Source organism: Balaenoptera ricei, chromosome X (genome assembly GCF_028023285.1).
Source record: "Balaenoptera ricei isolate mBalRic1 chromosome X, mBalRic1.hap2, whole genome shotgun sequence".
Lineage (NCBI taxonomy): Eukaryota > Metazoa > Chordata > Mammalia > Artiodactyla > Balaenopteridae > Balaenoptera > Balaenoptera ricei.
The window spans coordinates 78314252-78341345 of NC_082660.1; the positions used below are offsets into that span (position 1 = coordinate 78314252).

Sequence of the window (27094 nt, forward strand, 5' to 3'; positions counted from 1 at the left end):
TTTTTAATCCTTTCATAAAAATTATGTCATTTATGAAAGGCAGTTGCAGTATCGAACAAAATGAAGTAGACCTAAAGGCATAGGTGTGAGTGCATACTTAGCCATTTACTGCACAAGAGATCAAACAATTCACATAGCCTGTTGTCTCATCAGAATAATTCCACCTCCCACAAGATTGCATTGGTGATGACTTAATGTTTGTGAAATAAATCTGTAAAGGGTGAAGTGCTGTACAAGTGTAATGTATTTTTAGTTTTAGTACTAGCTCCACCATTTTGCTATAGATGAGAGGGTTTTCAACCAGGAACATCTGCTATAGTAAAATCAGCAGTTCTCTCTCAATTACTTGCATTAGTCACAAGAGGGCTCTTTGTCTAAATAGGCAAGTTAACTTGGAATTTATTGTATCAGAGCTTCCATGATGGGTCTATCAAACTTGATGATTCTTGTATGGATAATTTTGCTATTAGGTTAACTCAGTCCCACAATGACTAAACTCAAGGGCACTGGTGGTTCACTGGCAGAAGTCTTGCCTCCTACAATGACTAAACTCAGAATGGAGCTGAAGGAGTGATTTGATTTATCCAGATCCCCCAGTTATTCAGAGGCTGTCTTAAGCTGCTTCCAGAATATCTATTTATTGGGCAACATAAATTACCAACTAGACTTGCTTATATCAATTTCAGAAGTATATTTTATTGCATTTAAAACTTAAGATCTTTACTATGAAAAATGTTGGAAATGATAATTGTGTTGTCAAAGAAAAATATATAACATTATAAATAGGAAAAATATATTGGTGTTTTGATGAAAAAAATTGAAACACAGCTGCCTGAAATTTGATACTTGACAAAAATACAACACAAATGACAGAAGAGAGAATCAAGTTATAAAACATAAAAATTGAGAGATAGCCCCTCTCCCCCTCAAAAAATAACTCAATAGGAGTCACTTTTAGATTAACCTGAATCTGTAGATGTTTATCCATTGCAAAATAACTTTACCTTGGTTAATAGAAGATCGTGATTTTTCACAAGAGAAAGGAGTTTTTAATCAGTCTCTTTTTCTCATCTCAAATGAATTCAGTATGTTGCCCCATCAAATGCACAGCCAAAGCTGCCTCTACCAGGCCTTCAAGATAGCCTCCACCTTGAAAATTTTCAGCCTTTCTCTTAAGGTTTTTGGCTAAAGGCCAACTTGACATCAGTCAGTCATGGAGTCATAAACTGTTGTCACCCACAAAATCAGAGAGTAAAGCACTGGCATCAACTCAGACACTACCCATGTGGCCTGTGAAGTAGTTAAGGCCTTTCCTTGTGTTTAATAAATAATTCCCAGTGGAAGCATTTTGTTCTTCAGCTTCAGAGGCTCCTCCAATCCCTTGTCACGGGCAGCAATAACATCTATTTTCTATGAATGCATATATCTGTCTCTCTGGCTTTTTCTGAAGTTTAACAAAAATAAATGCTTTGGTAAGCTTATTTTGTTAAGAAGTTTCTAAAGTACAAAGTTTCAGTAGAAGACTTCTCTTTTCTAGGAACACTTCATCGAGGTAGTAAAGAACCAAGAATTCCTCCTGCTTCCAGCTAATGAGATTTCAAAACTTTTATGCAGTGATGACATTAATGTTCCTGATGAAGAAACTATTTTCCATGCTCTAATGCAGTGGGTAAGGCATGATGTGCAGGCTAGGCAACGAGACCTAGCAATGCTGCTTTCTTACATCAGACTGCCATTACTTCCACCACAGGTATGGAAACTTACCCAGGTAATGTAAATTATAGTTCTAAACAACAACTAGGCATTAAGCCATTCCTTATTTTTTTTTAAATTTTATACAGAGAATCTCTGGTACAGGATTTGTTTCACAGAAGGACATGTACAGCCTTCAATTAACAATATTAATAATGATGAAGAGCGAGGGAAAAAGGTTTAAGGAAAAAACCTACAAATAATCCCCAAACTTCAGAATACTCATTAGTTTCAGTTTCCTCTCTCACCAAACAGCACTTGTAACAAGCAGAGAAAATGACTAACCTAACTCTTTTTCTTTTCCTGCCACCTTCTAGGCAAGGTGATAATAATCATTACAGTAGCATCTCAGAGGAGACCCTAGGAAGGAGTTAGATTCTGGATAATACCTACTACCTAGCATGAATAATTAGCTACTATGATTGAAACCATACTATAATTGCTTCAGATGCACTGGAGCATCATTATAATGGCATCCTCACCATGCATGTAGAAGGATTGTACGAAAAATGATCCTAAAAACAAACGCCCTTGGATAAAACTCAGGATTGACCCACCTCATACTGAATTTTAGTATGTGAAGTTTAGTGAGGTTGGAGTGCAGTCTCACTATATAATTCTAACATTGGTGATAACCACAATTATTTCTCTGTAGCCAACTGATCAGCAGTATATATCATTTATATTATATATATACATATACATATATATATATATATATATGAATATAAGGCACATATGCACACTTCATATGCTATATAACTTGTGGCTAAAGTCCTCAAACATCATTCACATTGGAAAGAAGGACTTTTCTGGACTTAATGGATCAGTAGCTTCATAAACGTTAAAATTAATCAATTTGCAAAAAATTTCTAATTAAATGTTAACATTGAAAAATAGATTTTAATTTGCTGATGACTTCTCTACTTTTTTTTTTTTTACTTTTAGCTGTTAATTAAATCCCATGGAAGTGCATATTTACTCTTATTTTTAGTTGAGTTACAGTTGATTTACAATATTATATTAGTTTCAGGTGTACAACATAGTAATTCAAAATTTTTATAGATTATATGCCATTTATATTTATTATAAAACATAGGCTATATTCCCTGTGCTGTACAATATATCCTTATAGCTTATTTATTACGTACATAGTGGTTTGCATCTCTTAATCTCCTACCCCTAACTTGCCTCTCCCCCCTTCCCTCTCCCCACTGGTAACCGCTAGTTCTCTATATCTGTTAGTCTGTTTCTTTTCTTTTAATTGAAGTATAGTTGATTTACAGTGTTATGTTAGTTTCAGGTGTATAGCAGAGTGTTCCAGTTATATATACATATATATATACTCTATTTCAGGTTCTTTTCCATTATAGATTATTACAAGATATTGCATATAGTTCCCTGTGCTATACAGTAGGTCCTTGTTGTTTATCTATTTTATATTTAGTAGTGTGTATCTGTTAATCCCAAACTCCTATATTATCCCTCCCCCCCTTCCCCTTTGATAACCATAAGTTTGTTTTCTACATCTCCAAGTCTGTTTCTGTTTAGTAAATTAGTTCATTTGTATCATTTTTTTTAGATTCTGCATATAAGTGCTATCATATGATATTTGTTTTTCTCTGATTAACTTCACTTAGTATGATAATCTCTAGGTCCATCCATGTTGCTGCAAATGGCATTATTTCATTCTTTTTAGTGGCTGAGTAATATTCCATTGTATACATATACCACATCTTCTTTATCCATTCATCTGTCCATGGACACTTAGATCGCTTCCATGTCTTGGCTATTGTAAACAGTGCTACTATGACCATTGGGGTGCATGTAACTTTACAAATTAAAGTTTTCTTCTTTTCCAGATATATGCCCAGGAGTAGTATCGCTGGATCATATAACTCTATTTTTAGTTTTTTAAGGAACCTCCATACTGTTCTCCATAGTGACTGCACCAATTTACATTCCCACCAACAGTGTAGGAGGGTTCTCTTTGCTCCACATCCTCTCCTGTATTTATTTTTTGTAGAGTCTGTTTCTTTTTTGTTGTGTTCACTAGTTTGTATCACTGTTTTTATATTCCACATATAAGTGATAACATACAGTCTTTGTCATTGTCTGACTTATTTTGCTGAGGATAATACCCTCCAGGACCTTCCTTGTGGTTGCAAATGGCAAATTTTCATTCTTTTTTATGGCTGAGTAGTATTCCATTGTATAGAGTGTGTGTGTGTGTGTGTGTGTGTGTGTATATATATATATACCACATCTTCTGGTGAGTGGGGCTATGTCCCTGCTCAGTTAGTTACTTCACCTGAGGCATGCCAGTACTGGTGCCTATAGGCTGTTGGGTGGGGGCAGGTCTGTGTCCTAAGGCTAATAAGCTAGAGGGAAGATTCCAAAATGGCCCTTACCAGGACCAGTGTCCACACGACAGAATGAGCTCCCACAAATGGCTGCTGCCAGTGTCTGACTCCAGGGTGAGCTCTGGTTGCCTATTGCCTTTCCTGGTGACCCTCTAAGATCAGCAGGTAGATCTGACACAGTCTCCTTTCAAGTTACTGCTTCTGCCCTGGATCCCAGAGCATGTGAGATTTTGTGTGCGACCTTTAAATATGGAGTCTCTATTTTCCACAGCCCTCTCAGTCTCCTGAATGTAAGCCCCGCTGGCCTTTGAAGCCAAATAGTCTGGTTGCTTGTCTTCCTGGTGCAGGGCTTCTGGGCTAGGGAGCCCAATGTGGGGCTTAGACCCCTCGCTTTTTGGGGAGAACCTCTGCAGTTGTAATTATTCTCCTGTTTGTGGGTCACCCACACCGGGATTATGGGTCTTGACTATATTGTGACTCTACCCCTCCTACCCAACTTGTGGTTCCTTCTTTACATCTTTAGTTGTAGATGATCTTTTCTGGTACGTTCTGGTCTTTTTCATCAATAGTTATCCTATAAATAGTTGTAATTTTTGTGTGCCTGGGAGAGGAGATGAGCTCAGAGTCTTTATACTCTTCCATCTTTTGAACTCCCAGTACATATTTACTCTTAAGCCAGGGGCTTCTTTGAAACTCAGTTTCTCAGGCCCCCACCACAGACCAACTGAAACGAGTTATTGGGTTGAGGCCAAGGAATCTGTATTTTAACAAGTTCTCCAGATGATTCTTAGATATGCAAAAATTTGAAATACACTGGTGTAAAGGATCAGAAGCCCTTAACTTTATACTGCTATTAAGTCTACATGACATTCTTTCAGCAAAGTGCTTAGTTGGACTTTTCTTAATTTATTGGAATAACAGGAAATATCCAGCTGAAACACACAACCAGTGGTACCTTGGCCTCCCACTCCTGAGTATGCCTAGAATGTGGGATTGTGTGAACTTTTCCTGATGATGGTAGTAGTGGGTAATCTTATACAAATATTCTAGAAATGAAATATATGAAGAGACTGGTGATAAATGTCTGAAGAATACTTTCAAAAGAAAAAAAAAATTACATAGCCTAGTTTTCAAACCTATTTGCTACAGAGTATGCATTAAGGAAATACCTGGGGTCTCACCAGCCAAGTCAAAAGAGTGATCCATCAGGGATAAAAAGTGGGGTGAGAACAGGGTTGAGATTAACCAGTGAAGAACAGGAAACTTCAGGGAAGTTTTATGGGGTAAGATTAGCACCTCCATTCCAACAACCTGCTTGCTCTTCCTGTCAATTCCTATGATACTGTGGACTCCAGACTCCAAGGAACCACTCTAAATGACCCTTGGAAAATTCTGAACAAAACTCTTAACTTCTCCTCAACTCATCTCAGGAAGAATACTTTACCTAGCTTTTATCCCATTCAATTAGGGTCATATTAGCTGCTGGGCAATAATGGTTAGAAAGGATTGATCTCACGTACTATTGATGATGAATTACCTAGTTACTAATACATGTACTTTACTGGTGTACACATGTACATGTACAGATAAAAAGCACCTGCTTCGTGCTTTGATTTGATGATAAAGATGCAGCCCCCATGGTGATATTATTTTTTTAATATATTTATTTATTTAGGGTTTCATTGGGTCTTCATTGCTGTGCATGGGCTTTCTCTAGTTGCGGCGAACGGGGGCTATTCTTCGCTGTGGTGCACCGGCTTCTCATTGCGGTGGCTTCCCCTTGTTGAGGAGCGCAGGCTCAGTAGTTGTAGCAAACAGGCTTAGTTGCTCCACGGCATGTGGGATCTTTCTGCACCAGGACTCGAACCCGTGTCCCCTGCATTGGCAGACAGATTCTTAACCACTGCGCCACCAGTGAAGTCCTGATATTATTTTAATTGCGCATGTTTGTGCCATTTCCCCTAAATCAACCAAAAAGGTGGCTGCTTCTCTAGCGGGGCAGGACATGCTTGCTCTATGCAGACACAGCCATTCACTGTGCTTTCAGTAACACATTTTATGAGTGCTTTTTCACTTTCACTCCTGGAGATTACACGTACATATTCAAAAGAGGAAAAGTATGTCAAATAAATGTGCATTAATAAATTCGCTACTACCATGAGGCTTTTAATCATAAAATATGTTACTAAGTAACTTAAAATATTAAATAATAACACATACATTAGAATTAGCTTGAGTTTTCTACAAAGTTATATAAATGAAAATGCTATTTCTAATGTTTGCTCTTTACTTCATATACATGCATCATTACTTTTCAGTTACTGGCAGATCTTGAAAACAGTTCCATGTTTACTGGTGATCTTGAGTGTCAGAAGCTCCTGATGGAAGCTATGAAGTATCATCTCTTACCTGAAAGAAGACCCATGATGCAAAGCCCTCGGACGAAGCCTAGAAAATCAACTGTGGGAGCACTTTATGCTGTGGGAGGCATGGATGCCATGAAAGGTAATAGGAACAAATTAATTACTTTAGAAAGTATCATTCAAAAAAGATGTATTCTCAACACCCTCCAAACTATGAGGGCGGTATTAAAGCTATATATAAATGTGTGCATCTAAAACTATTTCTTATAAATAAGGTAATATAAATATTGTGACCTCCTTTTTTATTCTTACCTTGTGGTATATAACCCTTTCATTAGTGTTTCCTCAACTCTTAATAGGTACTTTTCTGTTATGACGGCAATATTTATTTATTTATTGCTCTCAGGATACATTTAATTTATTTTTATTGAAGTATAGACTTACAGTATTATATTAGTTTCAGGTGAACTACATAGTGATTCAGTATTTTTGCAGATGATACTCCATTATAGGTTATTACAAGAAAATGGCTATAATATCCTGTACTACACAGTATATCTTCGCTGTTTATCTATTTTATACATAGTAGTTTGTATCTGTTAATCCCATACCCTTAATTTGTCCCTCCCTCCTTCTCTCTAACCTTTGGTAACCACTAGTTCGTTTTCTATATTTGTGCGTCTATTTCTGTTTTGGATATACATTCATTTGTATTATTTTAGATTTCACATATAAGTGATATCATACAGTATTTGTCACTCTGACATTTCACTAAGCATAATATTGTCTAGGTCCTTCAATGTTACTACAAATGGCAGAATTTCACTCTTTTTGTGGCTGAATCCTATTCCATTGTATATATACCACATCTTTTTTATCCATTTGTCTGTTGATGACACTCAGGTTGCTTCTATGTCTTGGCTATTGTATATTATTCTGCTGTGAACATTGGAGTACATATATCTTTTTGAATTAGTGTTTTCGTTTTTTCTGGATATATGCCCAGGAGTGTAATTTCTGGATCATATGGTAGTTCTATTTTTAGTTTTTTGAGGAAACTTCATACTGTTTTCTGTAGTGGTTATACCACTTTACATTCCCAACAACAGTGTACAAGGGTTCCCTTTTATCCACATCCTCTCCAACATTTGTTATTTGGAGACTTTTTGATGATAGTCATCTGGCATGTGTAAGGTGATATTTCATTGTGGTTTTGATTGCCTTTCTCTAATAATTAACAATGCTAAGCATCTTTTCATGTGCCAGTTAGCCATCTGTATGTCTTCTTTGGATAAATGTCTATTCTTCTGCCATTTTTTGATTGGGTTTTTTTTTTGATATTGAGTTGTATGGGCTATTTATATATTTTAGATATTAACCTCTTGTAGGCCACATCATTTGCAAATATTTTCTCCCATTCCATAGGTTGTCTTTTCATTTTGTTGGTGGTTTCCTTTGCTGTGCAAAAGCTTTTAAGTTTAATTAGGACCCACTTGTTTATTTTTGCTTTTATTTCTTTTGCCTTAGGAGACAGAACCAAAAAAATATTGCTATGATTTATGTCAAATAGTGTTCTGCCTGTTTTTTTCTAGGAGTTTTATGGTTTCAGGTTTTACAGTTAGGTACTTAAACCATTTTGATTTTATTTTTGTATATGGTGTGAGGGAATATTCTAATCTCATTTTCCAGTTTTCCCAGAACCACTTGTTGAAGAGTGTCTTTTCTCCATTGTATATTCTTGCCTCCTTTGTCATAGATTAATTGCCCATAGGTGTGTGGGCTTATTTCTGGGCTTTCTATTCTGTACCATTGATCTACGTGTCTGCTTTGGTGCAAGTACAATGCTGTTTTGATGACTTTAGCTTTGTAGTATAGTCTGAAGTCTGGGAGGGTGATACCTTCAGCTTTGTTCTTTTTTCTCAAGGTTGTGTTGGCAATTTGGGGTCTTTTGTGGTTCTTATGGCAACAATTTTTAAATTTGAGTATTTGCTTTGCAATGTAAGATCTTTTCAGGGAAAACTTAAAGATTTATTGTAAATGGAAGAGATGGGGTCCTCCAAATTTGTTTTTTGACAGAAATAGGAGAGTGGTCTCTAACTTCTTGCTGTCAATTTCCAGATAGATGCTCAAAGACCAGTTACAAATAAACTTGAAGTGTTGATAACAAGATCAGCAATTCCATCCTGGAATAAAATAATGATTTTACAAAAGAATTTCAACAAATAGGAATAGGGAAAAATTTCTGAAGCCATCATGTCTACCTTGAATACTTCTTAGAGCTTGTTTTACTATAGTTCTGTCTTTTTACACTTGATTTCTCAGTCTATAGACCCATGTTGCCAAAACAATGAGACAAGGAGTTTGTAATTAAGAATTGGCTGTGTAGGAAATAAGATCAACCACTTAAAATTTGCCAAGTCATACATAGAAATGTTTTGACACCTTGTAGAAAATGTTGCAAAAGTCAAAGTTCTGTGCTTCTGGAAACCAATTCTTTCTTTTGGTATGTGTAACTGGAAATTGGAAGACCATATAGGAGACATGTCAATTAATAATAAACCTATAAAACAAGAGCTTGCAAATGCAGTTATTTCCAAAGTAGTAGAGAAACTTCACAGAACTAGTGTTCTTCAGAAAATAACAAATACAATGAAATCTTATAATTAATTTCAAGTCTAGTAATGCTATTTTATTGCATTTTGTTGACTAGAATGAACATTAACAGAATTTAAAAGGTGTCTTATTTGATATTTATATCAAAATGGTACTAAGTACAAAATGCAAGCACAGCTATGCTTAGTTTCTGATTAAAAAAAAAAAAATGCCTAACCTGCAGAGTGAGAAATGGAAAACTTTATGTTTATTTGTTTGGTTTTTCTGTTTGCTACTATTTTTGTTATTTTTTCAGGTTCCTGTTTTTTTAAGTTAACATTACACAAATGAATGTGTTACACAAGATGGTAATAAGTATCTACAACTCCTTATTAGCTTACAGAAATGAGTGAAATGTGAGCCTATGATCCCTTGACTCTACTACCACAGTTTTATATGGAAGGAAGTAAAACCATCATTTTGAGACTCTTGGAATACCTAGTGTATGGAAATATAAAAATCTCTAAGGGAAGTTGCAGACAACTACAATAATAGTAAAAACTATTATTTTTGAGTACCTGATCCTTGGTTGGCATTTTGCAAGCATCATTTCTAATCCTCACAATAATGCTACAAGATAGATTTTATTACCCCAATTTTGCAGATGAGGAAACTAAGGTCCTTAAGGTTAGATAGTCAAGCCAAGGGCAAACATCTATAACTAAGGGAAAGGGAATTATTACTCAAATTTTGTATTCCTTTTTGCTATACTGCCACTATTTTAGATGAAAGAACAACAACAACAACAAAACTGACCCCTCTCTTTGAAGGTTTTAGAATCTATTTAAAAATCAGGGTGAACACTTAAGAGCAAAAAAAGAAAGAAAGAAAAGAAAGAAAGAAAGAAAAACTAAGTAAAGCAAAAACATTAAAGTGTTAGCATTTATCTATATAAATCAGTATTACATTTAAAAACATATCAATTTACATTCTTAAAAAAATTTCTATATGCATGCCTTTTCTTACAGTGTGTTGTTTCATTTATCTTTTTTAAGATACTTTTTGAACTTTCACCTTTTGATGTTTAGGAAATACAGTACTTCCTCAGTCTTTAATTACCTTTCTGACTCATACAGTTAACTTGGAATTAGTTGCTAAGTATAGATATCAGACAAGTGGCTGGAGTTAACTATAACTCCTACCATTATATTAAAAGAGTCATCAAAAAGTTGTAAGTATGATCACAGAGTCAAAAATTTTAAATGGCCAAATGGTAAACTGTGGGCTTTTGTGAATACAAGGTATTCAGTAACCTTTCATTTATTAAAAACAATGAATTCTGAGAGACAATATGGCATGGGACAAATTAAAAGCTAATATAGTGATTTTTATTTCATTTTAAAAATAGATGGAGGAAATCACTACATCAGATATATTCACAACTGCAGGAACTATCATGTTCCAAACAATACTACAAAGTTTGGCTGGTTTTGTTCCCTCTTGAATAGATCATAAGTGAGGGTTGAATAGGAGTTTTGAAATGAAATAAGAAACAATATTTGCAACGTTTAAGTGCAGAAGGCCAATATACACAGAAAAAGTATGAAGTGAGTCCTAAAGAGAGAGATTAGTAAAAAAAAAAACCTAAGTTTTCCCATCAAATATAGAGCTGCCATAATAAGCTAGCTAGAGGATTTACATTTTGATTAGTTGGAGCAATTGTGGAAGTAGGCAAATGGGATAAAGAAATTTTCAGAATTCAAGATACAGAACTACAAGTCATATATGTTCATAGATGCAAATAGTAGATATGGGGTCAATTTGTCTTTTATATTTTATCTAATGTCTGGAAAAAATTAACTTGGCATGAAGCAGACTTCATCATTTCAATGTAAATCTTCAACATACAGCTGATTTATGTAGCCTTCTACAATTTCCTAATTACTTCACCATTAATAACTCCATAATCTTAATAATTAGTGCACCCTAGCCTTCATTTCCTAATCTAAATTGGCTTTTTGGTAAATTCCACTAATGAAAAGAGTTCAAAATGAAAAGTTAAAATAGAAAAGAGTGGATAGGAAGACAGATGTGGGAAGATTGGAATGAAGAAGTGGAAAGGTATGAAAACAAACAGAGAAAATTGACTGCTTGACGAGTGAAAGTAGATGTGAGTTTGTTTGTAGGTATTCCAGTTGTAACAGTATCATCCAGAGACATTTATTATATAAAAGCTAGGTGGTGTTATTTGACCTCTCAGCAATAAATATAGTCAATAGAGCGATTGCTATCTGTAAATCAGCATTCAGCCAAATCCACATTGTCAATGAAAGATGCAGGGATTAAAGAGAAAGAGTAAATGAGTGCCTGCATATTCGCATGTTTTTATTGTGAAAATCCAAACTCTTGAGACAAAAATATTTATAGTGCACTATTCACCAGAAAAGACCTAAAAAGATATAAACACTGTTTCCATTAGTCCAATATAAAAAGAAAAACTTTCAGAAGCAGCCATAGACATAATATACACTCTGCCTAAATCCCTATACTGTAGCCTTATAATTCGCCAGTGAAAAGGCTTCAGATATTAACTATGCTTTCATCTTAACTAATGGATTATATTTTCTCCACAAATCTCCCAGTGGACAACCGAAAAGTGTTTTTGCTTATTCCTATGGTTGGCACTGTGAAATTGAGTTGAAATTCCCTAAATCTGTCACAAGCTCTCTTAGGTGCGCTATGCATGTGAATCGTCTAATTCTTTCATTTCTCACTTTGGTTATTAGAAACTTTCCTGTTGTGCAGAATCAATTTTTATTAAAAAATAACAACAGCTATTGTTGATGACTGGTAAAAAGCATTGCCTACAGGGGTAATAATTTATTATGAAGTAGTGACAATTTACTATGGCAGTAGTGACAGTATACTATGGTAGTAAATTTGGTATTTCAGTAATTGAGTAGAAAATTGAACTTTCATTAACACATAAAGAAGGTAATACATCAGAATTTCATCATTAATTATAATACATAAATAATATAAATATAAATAATTATATTATTAATTATAATCCTTTGTGTTACCATCATGGAACATTATGTGAATCAACACTGAAGTTCCATTTAAAAGGAATTTTCATTTCTGTTCTTTTAGTCGTTTGTATTTTAAGTCAACCCACACACACACTGAACTGAATAAAATAAAAGGGCATAAATTAATATATTGAATGGTCATAGGTAATTAAAACCATAATGGATATGTAGACAGTCAGTACTAGATTCCGAAGTAATTTTTGGTTGTAAAATATGGTGTTTGACACCTGTGTTAGTACTACCAACAGCTTATTATAGCCAAAGAAGCCATTATAAGCATATAAACTATATATATTAAATAAACTATTTTATGCTGACTCCTCTATTTGGATTCAGAAGTGGCGAAATATTCTCCTTATCTTGCCTCCCAGGTTGGAGAATCATCTGGGCTACTTATTTTAATTTGAGTTGCAATCACTGATTCTATGCTATAAATGATAGATACATAAATATAATATGAATGATGCCAATTAAAATTTTTATACAAGCAGTTTTTACCATTGTTCAATATTTCTTTAACAGGTACCACTACAATCGAAAAATATGACCTCAGGACCAACAGCTGGCTACATATTGGCACCATGAGTGGCCGTAGGCTTCAGTTTGGAGTTGCTGTTATTGATAATAAGCTCTACGTCGTGGGAGGAAGAGATGGTTTAAAAACTTTGAATACTGTGGAATGTTTTAATCCAGTTGGCAAAATCTGGACGGTGATGCCTCCCATGTCAACACATAGGCATGGCTTAGGTAAGAGCTTAAGGTTACATACTTTCTAAAGAATGTACAGTTAGTAGAGCTTTTTAAAAATTAAATTAAGCTGGAATACACTAACTAATATGTATAAAATAGATAACTAATGAGAACCTGCTGTATAGCACAGGGAACTCCGCTGTAGAGTAGAAACTAACACAACGTTGTGAAACAACTATACCCCAATTAAAAATAAATAATAAAGGTCATCCATCTGAAAAAAAAAATAAAATTACAATTAAATTAAGCTGCACATCACTGAGATGTAGCCAAACGCTTAGTGAAAATGTTTCCAAAATGCTGAAAAGCTTAAGCAAATGATAAAAGACTGTGAAAGTTTTTTCTTGTTTCAGATGTCATACTTGTTGTAATCCTATCTCCATTCTACCGGTATTTTAAAGGGGTCCCACTTCAGGAAGGATAAAATCTTTTAGAAGGAATATATTGTTGAAGAGCACGAAACTACAACAGCGAGTTTTTTTGTAAACTCAATTTAGAGAAAAGAACACTTGATAATGGAGAGACATTGTTTCTTTGTTTCATTGTTTCAAGGGACTAGTTTCTAGTGTCCCTTCATATAAGAAGCAAATCTATATTTAGGCAAAAGCCTTAGGATACAGTTTGAAGGCAGAAATATTTAGAAAAAACACTTTGGTTGAGAGCAGCTCTAAATTATACTTAATCCAGAGGTTCCAAAAAAGTTTAAGAAGGAATGGAGACTTCTGAAACAGTGGGGAACTTTGATTCTCCTGTGTATTTGTCAAGGTATATCTTTCTTCATGCTAGACTCCATACGATTCAATAACATAGAGTTTCTTAAAAAAAAAAAAAAAGCCGAATAATTGCATTGTTCTTTAAGAACTGAGTTTTACACAGATAAAGCATGCCATATCCAGGACTGGTATCGTTTGCCCCAAAATATCTGATAAATTATCTATATCAAATGATAGACTATGTAATTATTCAGCTCAGTTCTGTCAGTGTGATTTTTAGAAAACATATCTTACAAAGAAATCAGAGCAAATTGTTAAATTCTAATTGATATTACTAAAGAGACAGGAGAAGTGATGAGGGTATACCTCTGAGAGGCGGATTGAGATGGTGAAGAAGGTGAGGTGGGGAGGAACCAGTTACGTGAATTCCCAGAGCAGATGAGAAGCAGAAAGGGGCTATTTATAGTATCTACTAGAACAAATTTCTAACTAAACCTCAAAAATCCCTGTCTACTTAGTTATCTCATAGGAATCTTTTTTTTATCTCTATAATAAAAATCAGGAAGTAGAAAGACCTATCACAGTTAGCCTACAATTCTAAGATTTATCTAAGATTCAATATCATATCTCATCTATCACTTACATTCGAAAAATAACATTGAAATTATGCCAGAAAAAAAAATCATCTTCACTTTTCTATTAATTCTGAGAAAAGGTGTGTCCCACTACTTCCTTTGACTTCAGCATTACAATCATGATACCCTAACTATGCCTGAAAATTTCCTAGGGTTAAAAGACCATATTCACTTTTAAATCAAGATCAGTAAATTATTCATTAAATGATTATTTACAAAACCATTTAAGAGATAAAAACACATTTTTAAGCAGTCAGTTCCTCGCAAAATGAAACAACATCCATTGTGTGTGGCCTACCTAGGTGAGCCCTCATGCTATTTTTACCCTTTAGGCGTAGCCACACTTGAAGGACCAATGTATGCTGTTGGTGGTCATGATGGATGGAGTTATCTAAACACTGTAGAAAGATGGGACCCTGAGGGACGTCAGTGGAATTATGTGGCCAGTATGTCAACTCCTAGAAGCACCGTTGGTGTTGTCGCATTAAACAACAAGTGAGTAAACCCAAGCATGCATGCTTTTGCTCCCATTTCATGTGGTACAGCACTTCAGTGATGTGATCCACCAATCAATAAGCATTCCCAGTGACCAGGACATCCTAGTTATCGATAGTAAAAGGCCTTTGTTGGAACTCTCCCTTCATTATGATGGAAAATACTTATCTAAAATGAACATTTAATTAAATATTCTGTAGTCCTTTGCTACTCCAGTGTGGTCCTGAGACCAGTAGCATCAGCATTACCTGAGATCTATTTAGAAATGCTGAATCTTAGCCCCAGCCTAGACCCCCTGAATCAGAATAAACATTTTAACAAGATCCTCAAGTGACTTGTGTGTACATTAAATTTGAGAAGCAAACCAGTTCCAATCTTACCCTCAAGAAGCTACCATTTTTTACATTATAACTTATTCTTGACTTATCAAAACTTTGGTAAGTCTTTGTAAAAGGCCAAGTCTTTTTGTTCTTTACTACTCACCCTCCTGAGTGTTTTAGAATTACAACTAGTACCATCTTTCTGAATCTTTCCCTCTTCCTGATCGCTTGCCTATAAGAGAAGCTAATATATTGAAACCCAAAGATGTTAGAGGTTCCTACGAGCTTGAATTGTTCTTCTTGCAGGTAATTATGTGCTTTCTGACAAGGAACCTTTGGAGATAATGACCAGCATATAGGAGAGACTTGAATGATGAAAAATTCAGACACCAGGATGGGTCAGTGGCAGGAGACAGCCTTGTGTGTCTGTACTGACTATGCATATGCATAAAGCCAATATCTCACCACATAATTGGGTTCAGTAGGAATTTCAATACAATTTCAATTAAAATTCAATTTCAATTTTAGCACCTTGTGCAAAGAGTAAGAAATGTCTATAGTTAAGAGGAGACCCAGACTTACAGTGTCTTAGAGCTTAAAATTCTCCTAAATCTGATTTTCTCTTGTCTAACCTGAATGATATCAGGTGACTCAGTAGCAATCTCCTAACTATTACAGAAGAAGCTGAAATCATAGAATCTGACTAATTTAATTTTATCTTTCTGACTTGCTATTGTTCACAATTGAGCATGAAGGGCAATTATAGACATATAGTTTAATAAATGTTTATCTTCTTTATTGATGCAGGATTAAATTTAAATTAGATTAAAAATACTGCTCATCAAAAGAATTGGCATTTAAAATTTATGAGAGAAATGTCATAGCCAATATATCTTTCTAGGAAAAAAATCTGGTTTCTAGGTTTTTTTCTATTCCCTTATTTACTTATTAAATTAATATCTTCTTAGTTACAATTTTTTTTACACTAAATAAAATAGTTCATAGAAAACAACAGGGATTCTAATGCTAGGCAATTAAACCTAGCTAAAATTGTAAGGTTGCCATAGTTGGGTTTTGGAAACATCTTACCTTTCTTTAAAAATGTTTAGCTTTATTGAGGTTTAACTGACAAATACTACCAACAATTCTGATATCTCCCTTCTTCCTCTGTACTTCATTTCCAATGGGATCCTTTAATCTATTATATTATGTCAAAGTAACTTTCGCAAAAATGATGAAACAGAGAGGTTTAGGGTAAGGTAGACCTTAACAAATGCCTTTAGGTAACTATCCATTCACAAATTCAGGCCATTCACTGTAAAATACTAAGGGAGTAGAATACACAGTTCAATGCTTTGCACAAGGTTCTGTCACTTTCATTCTATGCACAAATTTACACACACACACACACACACACACTTCTGTCTTTTTTCTAGGCTATATGCTATTGGTGGACGTGATGGAAGTTCCTGCCTCAAATCTATGGAATACTTTGACCCACATACTAACAAATGGAGTCTGTGTGCTCCAATGTCCAAAAGACGTGGAGGTGTGGGAGTTGCAACATACAATGGATTCTTATATGTTGTTGGGGGTCATGATGCCCCTGCTTCTAACCATTGCTCCAGACTTTCTGACTGTGTGGAACGGTAAAATATTCCTTTTTATTCATGTATTTATTTGGTCATTTTTTTTTCAGAAATAAGAAGGATTTTTAAGCTAACAGAAAGTAGTCTTCCAAATAAGTATTAATTCTTACAGAGGTATAATCCTTTGTAAAGTTGTACACTTACTCCTAGGCTCGAAATGTTGTGAAGAAATCCTCCTTATGTGTTCCAGATTCATCATAAGAAATGTATAAAAAGAATATGTTGTTTTATCATTTGATAGTCACCCTATAAAATGAGACAAAAGAAATGTAAGAATAAATAAATTTTATTACAAGCTATATCATTCAACTATTCACCAGCTCAAATCAAAATAACTTTACTGTTTTGAAAACAAAATCAATCCTCAAAGGATGAAGGCTTATCACTACAATATAAACTGAAAGAATTCCCAAAGAGAGGTGTTAATAATGTTCTGAACAATGACTCTATTTCATTACGTATTTAATTTCCCAAAGGTAACTTCTTTGAATGGGAGACATTCATCTGGACAAACAAAGTGCACTGTGTTTTTTAAAATGTCAGTCATATTACTTTGTTGTTTTACCATTCATGTTCCCTTTCAAGATAGAAAAATATATATCTATATGCACAAACATAACAGTTGATAATATTAACCACATCCAAGTGACAAATTTACAGTCAGTAAGGTTATCAGAATTCAGAAGACAGAGATCAATACAAATGGAGTCCTCAAGGGAAATTCATGAACTAGTTAGAATTTGTACTTTGTAGGCATAAAAAAGAATGGAGGAAATTTCAGGTCTAGGAAAAAGCACAGCCAAAACCCTGAATATAAAGGAGAAAACTTCATAGATATGAGCAGAGACTTTAGGTTGAAACAATTTGGAAGAGCAATTCAAAAACACAATTAAGCACCAGATTTTTTGATAGCCTGAAATGTCAAGGTGGAAACTTTTGGATTTCATCTTGTAGGCAAAAGGATAATTAAATTTGGAGAAATGGAATATCACAAAGAAAATAATTTGGGGGAAATTGATTTAACAGTGATATGTAGGATATAATGTAGGGAAAAAAGACTAAAGGAAAGAATACGAATATTATTTTTCTTCTGAAAAGCATAATTGATGATGCTAATACTTCGTTTCTTATAGGGAATAATTGATTTATGATAGACTTTTTCTTTTTTATTCTGTTTTTTTAAAGTTTAATCCTAAGTGACCAGCTCCCTGCTACTCAGTGTATATCTGGAATGTTTTTCCTGAGATTGGATCTTAAGAGATGCAAACAAATTTTATTTTAACATTATGCAAAACATAAAAGAGTTCAATTACTGTCTCAATATATAATATATTATAGTCAAATATATGTCACACTGAGATTATCCATATCAGTTTTCCCCAAAGCTAGCAAAGTAGTATTTGATCACCTCTTCATTATGCTAGATATTTTTAGTGTGGCAAAATATACATCACATAAAACTTACACTTTTAACCATTTTTAACTGCACAATTCAGTGGCATGAAATACATTTACATTGTTGTGAAAACATTACCATCATCCATCTCCAGAAATATTTTTCATTTCCTCAAGCAGAAACTCCATCCTTATTAAAAAATAAATGCCCATTCTTCCCACACCACAGTCACTGGCAGCCACCATTTTACTTTCCCTTTCTATGAATTTCATAATTCTAGGTACCTCATAAAAGTGGAATAATAAATAATCCTTTTGTGTCTGGCTTATTTTACTTAGTCTAGCAATAATTATTCAAGGCTCATCCATGTTATAGCATTTATCCAAATTTCCTTTCCTTTTAAATCTGAAAAAATATTATATTATATGCACATACCACATCATTTTCTTTATCCATTCATTTGTCAATGCACAATTGTGTTGCTTCACCTTTTGGCTACTGTGAATAATGCTGCTAGGATATAGGTGTACAAATATCTGTTTAAGCCTTTGCTTTCAATTCTTTTGGGTATATACACAGAAGTAGAGTTGCCTTATCATATGGCAATTCTATTTTTAAATGTTTTTTTTAACATCTTCATTGGAGTATAACCACTTACAACGGTGTGTTAGTTTCTGCTGTATAACAAAGTCAATCAGCTATACGTATACATATATCCCCATATCCTTTCCCTCTTGCATCTCCCTCCCACGTTCCCTAGCCAATCCCTCTAGGGGGTCACAAAGCACCAAGCTGATCTCCCTGTGCTATGCAGCTTCTTCCCACTAGCTATCTATTTTACATTTGGTAGTGTATATATGTCCATGCCACTCTCTCACTGTGTCCCAGCTTACCTTCCCCTCCCCGTGTCCTCAAGTCCATTCTCTACATCTGCATCTTTATTCCTGTCCTGCCCTTAGGTTCTTCAGAACCTTTTTTTTTTTTTTTTTTTTTTAGTTTCCATATATATGTGTTAGCATACGGTATTTGTTTTTCTCTTTCTGACTTACTTCACTCTGTATGACAGACTCTAGGTCCATCCACCTCACTACAAATAACTCAATTTCATTTCATTTTATGGCTGAGTAATATTCCATTGTATATATGTACCACATCTTCTTTATCTATTCATCTGTTAATGGACACTTAGGTTGCTTCCATGTACTGGCTATTGTAAATAGTGCTGCAATTAACAGTGTGATACATGACCCTTTTAATTATGGATTTCTTAGGGTATATGCCCAGTAGTGGGATTGCTTGGTTATATGGTAGTTCTATTTTTAATTTTATAAGGAACCTCCATATTGTTCTCCATAGTGGCTTTATCAATTTACATTCCCACCAACAGTGCAAGAGGGTACCCTTTTCTCCACACCCTCTCCAGCATTTATTGCTTGTAGATTTTTTGATGATGGCCATTCTGACTTGTGTGAGGTGGTAACTCATTATAGTTTTGATTTGCATTTCTCTAATTATCAGTGATGTTGAGTATCCTTTCATGTGTTTGTCGGCAATCTGTATAACTTCTTTGGAGAAATGTCTATTTAGGTCTTCTGCCCATTTTTGGATTGGGTTGTTTGTTTTTTTGACATTGAGTTGCATGAGCTTCTTGTATATTTTGGAAATTAATCTTTTGTCAGTTGCTTCATTTCCAAATATTTTCTCCCATTCAGAGGGTTGTCTTTTCATCTGGTTTATGGTTTCCTTTGCTGTGCAAAAGCTTTTAAGTTTCATTAGGTCCCATTTGCTTCTTTTTCTTTTTATTTCCATTTCTCTAGGAGGTGGGGCAAAAAGGATCTTGCTGTGATTTATGTCATAGAGTGTTCGGCCTATGTTTTCCTCTAAGAGTTTGAAAGTGTCTAGCCTATAAACATTTAGGTCTTTGATCCATTTTGGGTTTATTTTTGTGTATGGTGTTAGGGAGTGTTCTAATTTCATTCTTTTACATGTAGCTGTCCAATTTTCCCAGCAAAACTTATTGAAGAGGCTGTCTTTTCTCCATTGTATAATCTTGCCTCCTTTACCAAAGATATGGTGTCCATATGTGTGTAGATTTATCTCTGGGCTTTCTATCCTGTTCTATTGACCTATATTTCTGTTTTTGTGCCAGTACCATACTGTCTTGATTACTGTAACTTTGTAGTGTAGTCTGAAGTCAGGGAGCCTGATTCCTCCAGCTCCATTTTTCTTTCTCAAGATTGCTTTGGCTATTCGGGATCTCTTGTGTTTCCATACAGATTTTGAAATTTTTTGTTCTAGTTCTGTGAAAAATGCCATTGGTAGCTTGATAGGGATTGCATTGAATCTGTAGATTGCTTTGGGTAGTAAAATCATTTTCACAGTGTTGATTCTTCCAATCCAAGAACAAGGTATATCTCTCTATCTGTTTGTATCATCTTTAATTTCTTTCAGCAATGTCTTATAGTTTTCTGCATACAAGTCTTTTGTCTCCTTAGGTAGGTTTATTCCTAGGTATTTTATTCTTTTTGTTACACTGGTAAATGGGAGTGTTTCCTTAAATTCTCTTTCAGATTTTTCATCATTAGTGTATAGGATTGCAAGAGATTTCTGCGCATAAATTTTGTATCCTGCTACTTTACCAAATTCATTGATGAGCTCTATTAGTTTTGTGGTAACATGTTTAGGATTATCTATGTATAGTGTCATGTCGTCTGCAAACAGTGACAGTTTTACTTCTTCTTTTCACATTTGGATTCTTTTTATTTCTTTTTCTTCTCTGATTGCTGTGGCTAAAACTTCCAAAACTATGTTGAATAATAGTCGTGAGAGTGTGCAACCTTGTCTTGTTTCGGATCTTAGTAGAAATGTTTTCTGTTTTTCACCACTGAGAATGATGTTGGCTGTGGGTTTGTCATATATAGCCTTTATTATGTTGGGGTAAGTTCCCTCTATGCCTACTTTCTCGAGGGTTTTTATCATGAACGGGTGTTGAATTTTGTCGAAAACTTTTTCTGCATCTATTGAGATGATCATATGATTTTTATCCTTCAATTTGTTAATATGAGTATCACATTGATTGATTTGCATATATTGAAGAATCCTTGCATTCCTGGGATAAACCCCACTTAATCATGGTGTATGATCTTTTTAATGTGCTGTTGGATTCTGTTTGCTAATATTTTGTTGAGGATTTTTGCATCTATGTTCATCAGTGATATTGGCCTGTAAATTCCTTTTTTTGTGAAATCTTTTTTCTGGTTTTGGTATCAGGATGATGGTGGTTTCGTAGAATGTGTTTGGGAGTGTTCTTCCCACTGCTATATTTTGGAAGAGTTTGAGAAAGATAGGTGTTAGCTCTTCGCTAAATGTTTGATAGAATTTTTCTGTGAAGCCATCTGGTGCTGAGCTTTTGTTTGTTGGAAGATTTTTAATCAGAGTTTCCATTTCAGTGCTTGTAATTGATCTGATTATATTTTCTATTTCTTCCTGGTTCAGTCTCGGAAAGTTGTGCTTTTCAAAAATTTGTCCATTTCTTCCAAGTTGTCCATTTTATTGGCATATAGTTGCTTGTAGTGACCTCTCTTGATCCTTTGTATGTCTACAGTGTCATTTGTTACTTCTCCTTTTTCATTTCTAATTCTGTTGATTTGAGTCTTCTCCCTTATTTTCTTGATGAGCCTGGCTAATGGTTTATCAATTTTATTTATCTTCTCAAAGAATCAGGTTTTAGTCTTATTAAACTTTGCTATTGTTTCTTTCATTTCTTCTTCATTTATTTCTGTTCTGATTATTATGATTTCTTTCCTTCTGCTAACTTTGGATTTTCTTTTTTCTTCTTTCTCTAATTGCTTTAGGTGTAAGGTTAGGGGTTTTTTTTGAGATTTTTTTGTTTCTTAAGGTAGGATTTTATTGTGATAAACTTCCCTCTTAGAACTGCTTTTGCTGCGTCCCGTAGGTTTGGGGTCATCGTGTTTTCATTGTCATTTGTTTCTAGGTAGTTTTTGATTTCCTCTTTGATTTCTTCACTGATCTCTTGGTTATTTAGCAGTGTATTGTTTAGTCTCCATGTGTTTGCATTTTTTACAGTATTTTTCCTGTAATTGATATCTAGTCTCATAGCGTTGTGGTCAGAAAAGATACCTGATATGATTTAAATTTTCTTAAATTTACCAAGGCTTAATTTGTGACTCAAGATATGATCTATCCTGGGGAATGTTTCATGAGCACTTGAGAAGAAAGTGTATTCTGTTGTTTTTGTATGGAATGTCCTATAAATATCAATTAAGTCCATCTTGTTTAATGTGTCATTTAAAGTGTTTCCTTATTCATTTCCATTTTGTATGATCTGTCCATTGGTGCAAGTGGGGTGTTAAAATCCTGTACTATAATTGTGTTACTGTTGATTTCCCCTTTTATGGCTATTAACTTTGGCCTTATGTATTGAGGTGTTCCTATGTTTGGGGCATAAATATATACAATTGTTATACCTTCTTCTTGGATTGATCCCTTGATCATTATATAGTGTCCTTCTTTGGCTCTTGTAGCAGTCTTTATTTTAAAGTCTATTTTGTCTGATAGAAGAATTGCTACTCCAGCTTTTTTTGCTTTCCATTTGCATGGAATAACTTTTTCCATCCCCTCAGTTTCAGTCTGTATGTGTCCCTAGGTCTGAAGTGGGTCCCTTTTAGACAGCATATATACAGGTCTGGTTTTTGTATCTATTTAGCCAGTCTGTCTTTTAGTGTGAGTATTTAATCCATTTATATTTAAGGTAATTATCGATATGTATGTTCCTATTACCATTTTCTTAATTGTTTTGGGTTTGTTATTGTAGGTCTTTTCCTTCTTTTGTGTTTCCCACTTACAGAAGTTCCTTTAGCATTTGTTGTAAAGCTGGTTTGGTGGTGCTGAATTCTCTTAACTTTTGCTTGTCTGTAAAGGTTTTAACTTTCTGTCAAATCTGAATGAGATCCTTGCTGGGTAGAGAAATCTTGGTTGTAGGTTTTTCCCTTTCATCACTTTGAATATATCCTGCCCCTGCTTTCTGGCTTGCAGTGTTTCTGGTGAATGTTCAGCTGTTAACCTTATGGGGATTCCCTTGTATGTTATTTGTTGCTTTTCCCTTGCTGCTTTTAATATTTTTTCTTTGTATTTAATTTTTGATAGTTTGATTAATATGTGTCTTGGTGTGTTTCTCCTTGGATTTATCCTGTATGGGTCTCTCTACCCTTCCTGGACTTTATTGACTATTTCCTTTCCCATATTAGGGAAGTTTTCAACTATAATCTCTTCAAATATTTTTTCATTCCCTTTCTTTGTCTCTTCTTCTTCTGGGACCCCTATAATTTGAATATTGGTGTGTTTAATATTGTCCCAGCAGTCTCTGAGACTGTCCTCAATTCTTTTCATTCTTTTTTCTTTATTCTGCTCTATGATAGTTATTTTCACTCTCTTAACTTCCAGTCACTTATCCGTTCTTCTGCCTCAGTTATTCTCCTTCTAGAGAATTTTTAATTTCATTTATTGTGTGGTTCATCATTGTTTGTTTGCTCTTTAGTTCTTCTAGGTCCTTGTTAAATGTTTCTTGTGTTTTCTCCATTCTATTTCCAAGATTTTGCATCATCTTTACTATCATTACTCTGAATTCTTTTTCAGGTAGACTGCCTATTTCTTCTTCATTTGTTTGGTCTGGTGGGTGTTTACCTTGCTCATTCATCTGCTGCGTATTTCTCTGTCTTCCTATTTTGCTTAACTTACTGTGTTTGGGGTCTCCTTTTTTCTGGCTGCAGGTTCATAGTTCCCATTGTTTTTGGTGTCTGCCCCCTATGGGTAAGGTTGGTTCTGTGGCTTGTGTTGGCTTCCTGGTGGTAGGGAGTGGTGCTTGTGTTCTGGTGGTGGGCCTGGATCTTGGCTTTCTGGTGGGCAGGGCTGCGTCTGGTGGTGTGTTTTGTGGTATCTGTGAACTTAGTATGATTTTAGGCAGACTGTCTGCAAATGGGTTGTGCTGTGTTCCTGTCTTGCTAGTTGTTTGGCATGGTGTGTCTAGCACTGGAGCTTGCTGGTCGTTGACTGGAGCTGGATCTTAGCGTTGAGATGGAGATATCTGGGAGAGCTTTCACCATTTGATATTACATGCAGTCAAGAGGTTTCTGGTGGACCAATGTCCTGAACTCGGCTCTCTCACCTCAGACTCTCAGGCCTGACACATGGCCAGAGCACCAAGACCCTGTCAGCCACACGGCTCAGAAGAACATGTAGAAAAAAAAGAAAGAAAGAAAAAAATAAAATAAAGTTATTAAAATAAAAAATTTAAAAAATTATTAAAATAAAAATAGTAAAAACAGTTTAATAAAAAAATATAAGAGAGCAACCAAAGCAATCAACAAATCCACCAATGATTACAAGCACTAAAATCTATACCAATGTAAACATGAAATCAGAAACTATTCAGTCACATACAGCAAACCCAAAGTCAACAGTTACTCCCAAAGTCCACTGCCTCAATTTTGGGATGATTCGTTGTCTATTCAGGTATTCCACAGATGCAGGGTACATCAATTTGATTGTGGAGATATAATCCACTACTCCTGAGGCTGCACAGAGAAATTTCCCTTTCACTTCTTTGTTTGCACAGCTGCTGGTGTTCAGCTTTGGATTTGGCCCCGCCTCTGCATGTAAGTCACCCTCGGGCATCTGTTTTTCATGCAGACAGGAGCGAGTTAAAGGGAGCAGCTGATTAGGGGACTCTGACTCACTCAGGCAGGGGGAGTGAGGGGTATGGAATGCAGTGTGAGCCTGCAGTGGCAGAGGCCAGCGTGATATTGCAACAGACTGGGGCATGCCGTGTGTTCTCCCAGGGAAGTTGTCCCTGGATCACGGGATTTTGGCAGTGGTGGGCTGCACAGGCTCCTGGGAGGGGAAGTGTGGATAGTGACCTATGCTTGCACACTGGCTTCTTGTTGGCTGCAGCAGCAGCCTTAGAGTTTCATGCCTGTCTCTGCTGTCCACGCTGATAGCCGTGGCTCGCGCCTGTCTCTGAAACTTGTTTAGGCAGTGTTCTGAATCTCCTCTCTTCGTGCACCCCAGAAAAATAGTCTCCTGAATCTTAGGCATTTCCAGACTTTTTCCCGGACTCCTTCCCAGCTAGCTGTGGCGCACTAGCCCCCTTCAGGCTGTGTTCACGCAGCAAACCCCAGTCATCTTCCTGGGATCTGACCTCCGAACCCGAGTCTCAGCTCCCAGCCCCCACCCGCCCAGCAGGTGAGCAGACAAGCCTCTCAGGCTGGTGAGTGCTGGTCAGCATTGATCCTCTGTGCGGGAATCTCTCTGCTTTGCCCTCTGCACCCCTTTTGCTGTGCTCTCCTCTGTGGCTCCGATGCTTCCCCCACCCCGCCCATCCCCCATTTCCACCAGTGAAGGGGCTTCCTAGTGTGTGGAAACATTTCCTCCCTCCCTGCTCCCTCTCATAGGTTCATGTCCTGTCCCTATTCTTTTGTCTCTGTTTTTTTCTTTTTTTCTTTTGCCCTACCCATGTATGTGGGGAGTTTCTTGCCCTTTGTGAAGTCTGTGGCCTTCTGCCAGTGCTCAGTAGGTGTTCTGTAGGAGTTGTTCCACATGTAGGTGTATTTTTGATGTATTTGTGGAGAGGAAGGTGATCTTTACGTCTTACTCCTCTGCCATCTTGAAGGTCCTCCCTATTTTTAAATGTTTGCAGGACCACCATACCGTTTTCCATTGCAGCTGCACCATTTTCTATTCCCACCAACAAAGCAGAAGGATTCCGATTTCTGTACATCTTCACCAACATTGTTTTCTTTTGTTTTTCATGGTTATCCCAATGGATTTGAAGTGGTACCTTTTTGTGGTTGTGATTTGAGTTTCTCTAATGATTAGGTATGTTGCACATCTTAACAGGTGCTATTGGCCATTTGTATATCTTCTTTATAGAAAGATATATTCCAGTCCTTTGCCCATCTTTTCATCAAGTTGTTTTTCTTTTTGCTGTTGAATTATAGGAATTCTTCATATATTCTCTACATTAACCCCTTGTCGGATATGTGATTTGCAAATTTTTTCTTTCATTCCATCGGTTGCTTTTTCATTCTGATGATAACACCCTTTGATGTGCAAATTTTTTATATTAAATCCTATTTATCTATTTTTTTTCATACTTTGTACTTTTAGAGTCATATCCAAAAGATCATTGCCAAATCCAATGTTATAAATAATTTCCCCTATGTATTTGTATAAGAGTTTTACTGTTTTAGGACTTATGTTCAGGCCTTTGATCTGTTTGAGTAAATTTTTTATATATGGAGTAGGGTAACGATCCAACTTCATTATTTTATATGTGGATATCCTGTTTTCCCATCAGCATTTGAAGCAGTTGAAACAACAGTCCTTTCCCCATTGAATCATCTTGGCCCCAATGTCAAAAATTATTTGACCATGTATGTGAGGGTTTATTCCTGGGCTCTGTATTCTATTTCATTGGTAATTACATCTGTTGTCATGCCAGTACCACACTCTTTATTACTGTAGCTTTCTAGTAAGTTTTGAAATCAAGAAGTGTGAGATTTCAATCTTTGTTCATCTTTTCTCAAAATGATTTTGGCTATTCTGGGTACCTGAGATTCCATATGGGTTTATAATGGATATTTCTATTCCTGCAAAAAATGTTGTTGGGGTTTTGATAGATGTTGCATTGAATCTGTAGATCACTTGGGTGATATTGACATCTTAACAACATTGAGTCTTCTAATCCAGGAACACGAGGTATCGTTCCACTTATTGGTGTCTTCTTTAATTTCTTCCTTTCCAGTGTGGATGCATTTTATTTCTCTTCCAACTCTAACTAGTAGTTCAGTATTATGTTGAATAGAAGTAATGAAAATTCTCATTATTGTCTTGTTTTTGATCTTAGAGAGAAAGCCTTCAGTCTTTCCCCATTGAATATGATAGATATGGGTTTTCC

General features: G+C 35.5%; 1 protein-coding gene across 1 annotated transcript in view; it reads left to right on the plus strand.

Moving 5' to 3' along the window:
• Positions 1–27094, plus strand: part of KLHL4 (kelch like family member 4) — a 108287-nt gene that overhangs the window by 71527 nt on the left and 9666 nt on the right. Inside the window, exons 5-9 of the mRNA XM_059910149.1 lie at positions 1538–1750; positions 6434–6620; positions 12685–12909; positions 14593–14755; positions 16512–16724. Of these exons, the coding sequence (XP_059766132.1) occupies positions 1538–1750; positions 6434–6620; positions 12685–12909; positions 14593–14755; positions 16512–16724 (1001 nt within the window). The remainder of the gene's footprint in view (positions 1–1537; positions 1751–6433; positions 6621–12684; positions 12910–14592; positions 14756–16511; positions 16725–27094) is intronic.